Source organism: Dermacentor silvarum, chromosome 9 (assembly GCF_013339745.2).
Source record: "Dermacentor silvarum isolate Dsil-2018 chromosome 9, BIME_Dsil_1.4, whole genome shotgun sequence".
Lineage (NCBI taxonomy): Eukaryota > Metazoa > Arthropoda > Arachnida > Ixodida > Ixodidae > Dermacentor > Dermacentor silvarum.
The window spans coordinates 149,496,673-149,508,077 of NC_051162.1; the positions used below are offsets into that span (position 1 = coordinate 149,496,673).

Consider the following 11,405-nt stretch of genomic DNA (forward strand, 5'->3'; position numbering starts at 1 on the left):
GCTAGCGAGCTTCGGGACACGCTAATTTTCGCGTAAGTTTCACATTGAATGGAAAAGGCCCTTCGGACATTTGAGTAAATCGTGATCATTAAAAATATAACCAAGCGCGTCGATATATTCGGATTAGAAGCAGAAAAAGTAATAGAAGACAAGAACGCATGGTGCTTTACCGGGATTTTCAAGCTTTTGCTTCTTGCCCGCAAGAATTTGATGCTGGTCGCTTCAAGTGCTCACTTTGTGTCGAAACGACGAATAATTTTCGGATTAGTTTAAAAAAGACTGTCAGCCCTTCCAGTGGGGTGGAGATGGAAGACCAGCGAAGCTTACTATAGTGGGAATTATGTATTTCCAATGATGACTATTAAGATATATATGATGGTGTGATTGGTTATTTGAATTATTAATATATATGATCCGGTTGTTTTCATTTATTTGGTGACCACAGGGACCATGGCCTTATGGTCGCTACGGTACACCGCCATAGGGTGTACGGCAAAGGTTGGCACGTTCTTCATAAACACGTACGTCACCAACGCAGCGCGCGTTCTGTGCGAACGCGGGCAAAACGTACGCCACCACCCAACAGTTGTGCGCGTTGATTGTGTGACCGCCATGGAGGAACGCTGGCTACGTGACGAACGGCTAAACGCCGCTGTCGACACTGGGCCTCTTCGATTATCCGTCTTTGACAGTCCTGGACTGTCCGAAAGACTGCATACGCAACGCTCATTGGCTGAAAGCACCGTCTCGGGCTGTCTGGGACTGTCAGGAACGGATAATTGAAGAAGCCCACTGTTACAGGGCTGCGCCATGGAGGAAGGAAAAAAAATTACTCCATCTCCCGCTAAAGGGAACGATGTGTGGATGCGAAGCAGTGGCGAGATGGTTAGCTTGAGCGGGAGATGGTTTCGCGGCAGCGGCCCGAGCGCTCATCGCGGCGCTGCACATGAGAGAGAATGAGGCGCGCGCCATTTTCATACCGCGGAACTACCGTGGCGCCCCCAGCGGAGTGTGCAGCTGTCGCACCACCTGTCGTGCGCGCCGCTCCGGATTTCTAGAGGAGAGAAAGAGGGGAGCGTAGGAGAGGATAGAGTGGGGGAGGGGACGCGCATGCGCTGTGGGGGTGTGGGATGCCGCGGGAGGGACGGACAAAGCCCCCGCCATAAAATGCTTCGCATCTAAAAAACTACCTCCATGGGCTGCGCCCATGCGCCGCAGTGGGAGAGCGGGCACGCACCCTCACAGTCTAGGGTGCCGCGATGCCCTCATCGCCCACCACTCCCCTTCCTCTGGGAAGTCGCGTTTTCTCTCCGCCGTGTGTTCGCTCTCCTTGAAAGCGCGCGTCCCTCGCCCTCGCGCGCTTTCACTCGCACATACAGCTTACGGCCAATTAGAGTTTTATTTTTTTATTGCCGGACGCGACGATCGAAAGGTGAGCCCTTAACAGCTTCGTTGTAAAAAAGGTAGTTTTCGAAAAGAGAAGCATGGTCAGTAAACAGTGGAGGCGCTGCGGTCTCAAGCGTGATCTATGTGTAGGCAAAGCAGACGGAATATGCGGATGCGTCAAAAGCGTCAAAGGGGGACACAGGAAGCATAATTTTGTTTCTCCTACTCACAACGGCGTAATGCATCGGGAACAACGTGGAAGAGAGAGAGGGGGGATCTTTAAAGGAATTAAGGCAGAGAGATCGCCCTAATGGGGAGACGGAGAAAAAAAGAATGAAGCTGGTGAAGTTAATGATCCAAATTAAATACACAGAGTTATCTACACGTCCTATATCCTAGTGAAAACACTTCTTCCACAGGGCATCCGAATCATGTCCGAATTAATCTCCATGCAGAATTTTGGAGACAAATATGACATCCGCCGGACGTCCAGTTTCGGATATCCTACCACGGATACCCTACCACGATATCCCAAGGACATCGCACATGGACTTGTTTCGGATATCATACCACGGATGTCCCAGGATATCGCACATACGCGAACGTAATAGGCATTATAGCAAACAATGTGCGAAAAGGCCTGGAATTTGTCCGTAAAATACAATGCAGCATGTCCCCGTGATGTCCCTCGAGGACATGCAAGGATGTCCGCAGGACACGCAAAGTGCGGCCAAATGATCCTGTGAGGGGCGTCCACAGGACGTATTCGACACATCCTAGGATATCCATGTCCTGGCAGTGGATGTCCGTGGGATATCCATAGGACCTCATTGTTGACACTGGGATGTGGGCAATCTAACCATGTACGCACCCGTTTGTGCTGTCTGCGCTCGTGTTCATATCAGAAGGTGTCACGGGAATAGCAAATTGTGCTAAACACTAAAGTCAAAGTCACTCACAAAGAATAAGTGAATGTCAGGAGCGCTAGAGCTCTGGAAAAACCTTGACTATAAAACAACAGGCCAATGGGCTATTTGGCATGCTAGCGATACATGGTGTAAAACTTCGATCTCATATTCAAAATAGGTAGAATGGTCGAGGATGCAGCAGAAGATCATTATAATTAGAGCGGCAATAACAATAGTAATAACGGGGCGCCCCTATAGCGGCGAGTGAAAACATCTTACTTCTTTCTGCACCTTTGATTTCCGTGTTCTTTTTTTTTCTTTTTTTTCTTTTTGTATGACTGAATGCTATACAATAGGTTCTTCTTATTATTCTATTCTTAAAGGGACGCTATAGAAAACGTAATTTAAGCCGTATTAGTAAAGTGTCCCTCTCTAATACAAAAAAAAGCACACTCTGACCGTAAGAGGAGGGTTTATAAGCCAGAGGAGGTGCAAAAAAAAAAAAAAAAAAAAGAAGACGTACAGGTGGCGCCGCCGCGTTGAAGTTTCTGCGCCCGCTTGCCGTGACGTCATAGATTTTGAAGGCGTATGCGCGGGCCCAGTGATATTTTTTATCGCTAAGTATGAACCACATTATATTTTAAAAGAGCCAAAGGCTGAACTCGCCAAGCTTCAAAAACTTTTTTACGGAGCCCACAACGGCCCAAATACACTAAAGATATACGTCAAAATGACGTCGCACTGACGTAACCGCGCTAATATATATATATATATATATATATATATATATATATATATATATATATATATATATCCGCACGGAATAAGAAAAATAGAACTGTAAGCTTTATTTTCTATTCTAATAATTAACATATTACGCTGGCTCTGACGAAATTATAATCTTGAATGCATAGTTTATTAGTCTAAAGTCTAGTCTAAATTCATCAAGTGCTTCTTCGTATGGTGTCGCTTTAAGCAAATATTCATGTAAACAGTAATAATGATTTCTAGATTTAATCTTCTATTAGTATTGTTCCCCTCGCTCTCTTGTTCTACGTACTTACATCCCGCGCTAGGGCCCCATTGTAAGTGTACAGGGTGTTTCAGCGACCGCTTTCAAAAATGTTTAAAGTTTGCCTCTGGCAGAGCATAATTAGTTCATGAGCTGGTCTACTCGAAGAGGCGGTCATTACTTGCACAAACGTTGAAATGCATAATCGACTAGCTAATTAACAAAACATCACTAATTCAGTTTTTAACGAATTACTTTTAGGAGAAATGCATTGGCGTTCCTGTTACTTTTGTGCTTCAATGCATAAATCGGCGTTTTGTTAAGAAAGTAACTGGAACGAGAATGCATTTCTCCGCAAAGTTCCGGAATCAATGTCTCGAAACTGGTGTCATACTGCGAATTCGTTCCAAGTGGATTCGCCTTGCGAACTCCACCGATATAATTTTAAATTGCAATATGGGCCATACGATAATTAGTTAAAAACTTAATTAGTGCATTTTTTGGTAATTTGTCGATTATGCATTTCAATATTTTGTGCAAGTAATGTCCACCTCTTCGAGTAGACCACCTCATGAACTAGAATTGTGCTATCTGCCACAGGCGACATTTTAAAATGTTTGAAAGTGTTCGCTGAAACACCCGGTGTACCAACGTATACGTCTGGCATCATCAATATATACAGGCTGTCGCGGCTCTCATACAGCGATCTTAAAAAAAAACATAATAGGACTAAGTGCATGCTGTTCGGAGTTCAGTTGAGAAACCGCCAGAAATTTCTTTCCATTTATTCACACCTACTTAGATAAATTAATGTAATTGTCTAACGTTTAAATTGTTGTTATCATCAAGTTGTAAATTGAGAGATAGTAAGTAATCGTAACAGGCTTCAAAATTAGATGTTTCCCTCGCGGTATACAGATCGCCTGTGTATTTTATCTTCCGGCGAAAACTCCTCCGGGAGTTGCCTAAATATGCGTAAGTATTGTGCCACTTGCTCATCTCCACGCAGCCCGGTGACGTCATCAATATTATGAAACTTGATCCGGTCAGTACAAACGACAGCGCTGCGGCTGCACGAACTGCTGCGGACGGCGTCGCAAGGTGAATTGATGACGCAAGCAGATTACTGCGGGTGGCGGCGCCAGGTGCGCTGATGACGTTCCGGTCGTTATAAGCCGTTATCGCTCTTTCGCGGCCTATATCCGTCCGCGTCGAACCATTGTGAACCGTGATCAACCGTACTCCGGTGGCGACTGCGTATGGCGCGGCCGCGTGGGCTTCATCTTGAAAGCGATCTGTCACGGGGACATAGTGCTCCGAGTGCTGATAGCTTCGTGTGTGCTGTGTTCTCGCCGCTTAGTTCGCGTTGAAGCGAGAGGCAGCACGAAGGTGAATTCGATCGCTGCTGGGGGTACTATCTTGAAAGCGATCGTCTTAGGTAACGGACGGACGGACGGACGGGTTTCCTCGTTGGGTATAGCATAGCTCACGCATTTAAAATATCATGTGGCTGCTCTCTGGCGTGCACGGGATAGCAGCGCCATCAAATAGTATCCGTATGAAAGTGCTGGGGCCACTGGGTATGGCCCATTGGGTTTTACCTTGCCTTCAATCTTATATCTTGCCGTTACACACATTCTAGCCTACTTATAAATATAAACACAACAGCCTATAATATCTACATAACCGTTCCCGACACAACAGTTACATTATTCTCTACAAATAATGAATGCTTCGCGTTATACGTAGACGTCCACTACACTTGAGTCTGCCAAATGTTTCTCTCATTCAATAAAGATTTTCTCTGTTTCACTCCCTTTTCATTCCTGATGTGCTGTCTTTAGGAGCCTCCTCTGACATTGCCATAGGGATGCCCGTGCATTCGTTGAGAAATTTGTTTGAGTCAGGAGAATTTCCTTGCTAAATTCTTAAAATCGTTATTTTTAATCAAGATTTCTCATTATTATAGCGTTTTCCTTTCTTTTCTTTTCTTTTTAGACATTTGACTAATTATCTATTCAACTCATCCGACTCTTAGTCTCGTAGTGGACAGTGTGCTTCCGCTCCGCCGAAGACGAAGACAAAGAAGCTCGACATCATGGCCGCGACATTAGCTTAGTTGCCCCGACGAATAAATGTTTATTTGTTCCGAGTCTTCCGTTCCCACAAGTTGGTGACCCGGACGTGATGTCGAGCTTCTTCTTTGTCTTCGTCTTCGGCGGAACGGAAGCACACTGTCCACTACAGTCTATCCTTCATAGTGGGTATGAGCCATAGGCAAGCCAACCAGCCAATATTGTCCCGCGATTTTTCCGGGCCGGGTTTTTAAAAGATGACGAAGTGTCGGGCAGAGCGCGCGCACTTCGGGCAGCGCGTTGCGGGCCGGAAGCCGCCGACGGGGCGTTCGAGAGAGAGCCACCGCCGCGCCGTGTCCACCGAGCCCAGGCCTTCGGTGAGCGCGCCGCCGCTTTCGAGCCTCGGGTCCGGGCGCGCCGGCACCGCAGACTAACCGCGGACCACGAGGGGCAGTCGCGGCGCTGCCGCCCCAGCTCCTCAGCCGCCATGGCCGCGGCACCGGACGAGCCAGCCATCGGCATCGACCTGGGCACCACCTACTCCTGCGTTGGCATCTTCCAGCACGGTAAGGTAGAGATCATCGCCAACGACCAGGGCAACCGCACCACTCCCAGCTACGTGGCCTTCACCGAGACCGAGCGGCTCATCGGCGACCCGGCCAAGGCACAGGTGGCGCTGAACCCGGAGAACACGGTGTTCGGTTCCAAGCGGCTCATCGGTCGCACCTTCGACGACCCCAAGCTGCAGGACGACCTCAAGCACCTTCCGTTCGCCATCGTCAACGAGAACAATGCGCCCAAGATCAAGGTCACCTACAAGGGCGAGGAGAAGGTCTTCAACCCGGAGGAGATATCGGCCATGATCCTGACCAAGATGCGCGAGGTGGCAGAGGCGTACCTGGGCCAGAAGATCACGCTCGCCTGCGTCACCGTGCCGGCCTACTTCAACGACTCGCAGCGCCAGGCGACCAAGGACGCCGGCACCATCGCCGGCCTGCAGGTGCCCAAGATACTGCAACGAGCCGACGGCCGCGGCTCTGGCCTACGGCCTGGACAAGGTGACCAGCGGCGAGAAGCTCGTGCTCATCGTCGACCTCGGGGGCGGCACGTTCGACGTGTCGCTTCTGTGCATCAAGAACTCACAGACGTTCGACGTGCTCGCGACGGCCGGAGACACGCACCTGGGCGGCGAGGACTTCGACAGCCGCCTGGTGGACTACTTCATCGAGGAGATCAAGCGCAAGTTCAACACGGACATCTCGGGCAAGGCGCGCGCCGTGCGCCGACTGCGCACGGCGGCCGAGCGGGCCAAGCGCATCCTGTCGTCGACGGCCGAGACCAGCATCGAGATCGACGCTCTCTTCGACGGTAACGACTTTTACACCAAGATCACGCGCGCCCGATTCGAGGAGTTGTGCCTGGATCTCTTCAAGAGCACCCTGGGGCCGATCCAGAGGGCCTTGGACGACTCCAAGATCGACAAGATGAAGATTGATGACGTGGTCCTGGTCGGCGGTTCCACGCGCATTCCTCGCATCCAGAGGCTGGTCAAGGAGTTCTTCAACGACAAGGAGCCCTGCCACAACATCAACCCGGACGAGGCCATCGCCTACGGCGCGGCCGTCAGTGCCGCCCTGTCCGCCGGCACCAAGGACGAGACCATCAAGGACGTCAAGCTGCTCGACGTGGCGCCGCTGTCTCTGGGAATCGAGACGGCCGGCGGTGTCATGACCAAAATAATCGGCCGCAACACCAAGGTCCCGTGCAAGACTTCCAAGCCGTTCACCACCTACTCGGACAACCAGACGGGCGTCACCATCCAGGTGTACGAAGGGGAACGGACCATGACCAAGGACAACCACCACCTCGGGCGCTTCGAGCTGACCGGCATCCCTCCGGCTCCCCGGGGCGTGCCCAAGATCGAGGTGACCTTCGAGATCGACCACAACGGCATCCTCAACGTGTCGGCCCGGGACGAGAGCACGGGCCACGCGCAGTCCATCTGCATCACGCACGAGAAAGGTCGCCTGTCGGACTCTGAGATCGAGCGCATGCTCAAGGAGGCCGAGATGTACCGGCTGGAGGACATCGCTCAGCGGGAGCGCGTCGCTTCCAAGAACTCGCTGCAGAGCTACGTGTTCAGCGTGCAGCAGGCCATCAAGGAGGTCGTCAGCGAAAAGATTTCCAACGAGGAGAAAGAGAAAGTGCTGGCCAAGTGTAAGGAAGCCAACTCGTGGCTCGACGACAACCAGAACGCGGCGGCGGGAGACATACAGGCCAAGCTCAAGGAAGTGCAGGAGATCTGCTCGCCGCTTATGATCAAGATGCATATGGGCTGAACGGCTACCAAGCAAAATGGCGGTTCGTGCGCGCCTGGCTTTATCGGTGGCCGGCGAGCTCTTCTCTCTCGCCTGTCTCCTCATTTGTCCCGAAAAGGTCGAGTCGAGGCCCGAGCGAAAATAAAATCGACCGCGCGCACTGCCCACTTGCCCTCAAACCACGGCGACGTTGTTTGTATACGTGTGTGACCTTTATGGCAAAGGCGTTGCGCGGTCACCCGCGTCTCTTATGTCGTCGTGTGGCGACAGCGCTCTCCTACGGAAGACACTCCCAATAGTTGAGCATTAAAGTGTAATAAAAAAGCCGTTTCACTTTCTCTTCTATCATCTCCCTCTCTATCTCACCTAGACTCTTAATTTCAAACCGGTTCTATAGTTTTGTGTGCTTCTCCGCATGACAGAGCTGCCCCTATAAAAGTACCCTTTACAGGCGGCTAGAGAAGTTTCTTGTGGAATGCGTTTATTTTCCAGATGAAAATGCTGGACCCCGTCAAGTTATTGCCAATGACAACCATACGTGCGATGAAAAAAAAAAGCAGACTGTATATGCCAGGTAATTTAAGAAATACAGCAGCCATACAAACACGCACCTAAATTTGATGATAGCTGGAATTGAAAAACTGACGTATACATTGTATAAATAAGCCTCCTCTTTCATCCACCATAAGTTGCCGTAGAGAATACTTGAGATAAGTGTATTATTCGTGTACATGTAAATCTTGGCCAATCTCCCATAGTGGGTAGGAGCCATATGATTATAGCAAACAACATACAATTTCAGTCGAGAAACCATCTAGAGATTCACGCAGTTCCTCGATATTCAATATCTTTTGTACTCAATGAAACGTGACGACTAATAATCAAATTGTCTTAGACATCACGAGTATTGGGAATATCCTGCAAGCACACAAGCCTCCTCAGCTATTCTTCTTCGAGCTGTACCTCCTAAAAAAGGAAATGGTAAATGGACCCAGCAGCTAAAAATGGCGTAATTCGTTTCGTTTTGCACTTCCCGTCCTGGTCCACAGTCGCCTGCTCTAGTTGTGGTCGAGTTACCTATCACGAACGAGGCTTTGAGTCAACTTTGAGTGAAATAAAAAATCTAAGCCCCTTCCTTAAAGAAAGATCGCGAAGCTTTCTCCCATGCAAAGTGAATCAAAGTTCAAAGCCAATGACCACGCAACGAACCCAAGAAATGCTGAGCGACCCGATGCGATGCACATGTGATTTGATTGTTTGTTCGGGATTGTGTTTTTTGAACGTTGAAGTTGAATGAAGACACATTTTGCTAAGTTGCACAGCCTTTATTTTAGATCATGGAGCCGTTCATTACACGCACACACCCACACACACACACACACACACTTTCACGGACTGCATGCCGTTGCCGATACACGGGATCGGCCTTACTGGTACGATCGCGCTTACATTCGCGTACGGCAGCCTCTTCTGCCGTGCACTGCACCCGCAGCCTACCCATGATGCAGATACCCATGCATGATACCCATGCAATGCAGATATATACAGTTCGTCTGGCTGGGTAGCGTGGCGTTGCAGTTCCCATTGTTCTTTTCTGTACAACTGCGAATGTAAACTGTAATGTTTTACGATACGTATGTCGTGCGCCGTTGTTCTATTGCGTTCGCAGATGCGCAGATAGTTCCATTGTGTAAGTTGACTTTCCTGCAGTGTGTTTTCGGTGCTCACGGAAGAATCAGTGAGACATATAAAGCTTTGCTTAAATAACGGGGGCGTGGAAGCACTACCTGGCGCATAATCAACTAAATGTCTCTACGAGTTCTTGAAAAGCGACGCCGTGAGCCGTGCACGTCTGACGTCATTGGTGCCTCTGAAAGCCCTTTTTGTGCGTTCGCAGGGGTTTTCTCAGGGAACCAAACCATAGCAGTCAGCGAGAACATACGACCAAGAGAGCTATATCTATGAAGCTCATAAATATTAATGAAAGTGTCAGCCGAGTCAAATGGGCTTGAGTTTCCGAGCTTCCTAAGGAATTGCGATAATAGGTGGCATCCAAATTCACGCCCCAGAGACGGTTGCCACTAGTTAACAGAAACAGATCTCGAAGGCTATGCTTTTGGTGGATGCATGCGTCAGAAGTATTTGTGGATCCGGAATTACGCCATGGGCACCATATTTTAGATAATCCTAGGTTGCCTACGTGTGCTGTCACTGCAGAGTTAGAAGCTTTACCTGCAAGCTTTGATGTCTGTTGATTTTCATCCCGACTTGCACATAAGCGCAAAGGCACTTTCAATGCTTCATTCGATAATGCAAAGCTATTCATTAATCCGCATGGTTACTTCTCGTGTTGCGAGATTTTCAATTTTATTTCTTTATTGGGTAGCTGTCGACCCAATGATTACACTTTGGGGCCTCAATTCTTTGAGAGCGGCAGACAAAAAAAAAATGTCGCAGTTTCACCCGAAAGGCGAAGCATCAATTGCGATAGCGACTTAGTAGAGAGGTATACGGAGTAAGGATAGTAGTTTCATCAGCTGTATAAACTTGGACATGCAGCAGCATCAGCAACACTCCGAGCTGTTGTCGACGCCGTCGCCGTTTTGCCCGCGTTCGCACCGAACGCGCGCGGCGTTGGTGTTTGTGGCCAGGGCCTCTGGGGGCGGCTCGGAGGTTTTCAACGAGATCAGAACGGGAAACTCGTCGAGCAGCATCGGAAGTCCTTACCACCTTCTCGCCTCGCAACGTTTTTATATAAATACGCATTTGGTGCCGCAGCTAAATGTCGCCTCCGCTTCCTTCCTCCCTCCCGTCCCCCCAACGCGACGGAAGAAGTCGTGTTTGCTCTATATAGATGGGGATTGTAAAAGAGGAAAGAGACGCTTAATTCTGCAGCCCTTCAGGGAGCACGGCGCAGAACGCGGGTTTGTTCTCCGCCGTGCGTTCGCTGCCCGTGAAAGCGCGGGTCCCTCGCGCCCTTTCACTCGCACATACAGCGTCCGGCGCGCGGCGACGATTTCATCGCCCTTGACGTCATACGAAACCTTACGGCGATGGCGATGCAGAAATCCTCTTTGAGTATCCATATAATTGCTACCGCAATAAAAAGAACTCGGTGCTCGAATAACCCATTGAGCGCAATGCAGCTCCACTAACGTAAAACCTGGGGAGGTGCGAAGCATGCAGCGATGCACCGCTAGTTGGCTCATACTGCCGTAATCAATGGCTAATAACCCCGTAAACGCGGCCTCTCCATTACGATTACCGAAGAGAAGTGAATTTCTACGCTGGAATGATGAGCGGCAACGCAGCCAGCTGGGGAAGACGACGAACGCGGGAGCAGTGGCACGAGCGCGTGCCGAGCGCGAGCACGAACCGCTTGCTTCAACACAGCCAGCTGTGGACGACGACGACGACGATTACGACGGGAGACGCCGACAGCCCGGGCGCATAAGGTGCTCCGCACCTAATAAGAACCAATTATTGCACCTTTGTTGCATATTCACAAATACGAAGCCATGAACAACTGAATTACGCCTACACGGAACCGAATTTAATGGAAATTCCCTTTATGCACACAAGCAGACATGACCCTCGAAGCTATTCTGGCGAGTCGTTTTGTTTTGCTTTAAATATTCCACGTAATTTTCATCTGTTCAACTAGGTATGACAGCAATGGTAAACACTTCGTTTGCGGCGTACGCCT

General features: G+C 49.6%; 1 protein-coding gene across 1 annotated transcript; it reads left to right on the plus strand.

Moving 5' to 3' along the window:
• Positions 1–5,656: 5,656 nt before the first annotated feature.
• LOC119464537 (heat shock 70 kDa protein 1B-like) lies at positions 5,657–8,016 on the plus strand. Its single transcript, XM_037725557.2, is given in 2 exon segments — positions 5,657–6,396; positions 6,398–8,016. Coding segments are annotated over 2 exon segments (1,851 nt in total). The 5' UTR covers positions 5,657–5,868; the 3' UTR covers positions 7,721–8,016.
• The last annotated feature ends 3,389 nt before the right edge of the window (positions 8,017–11,405 follow it).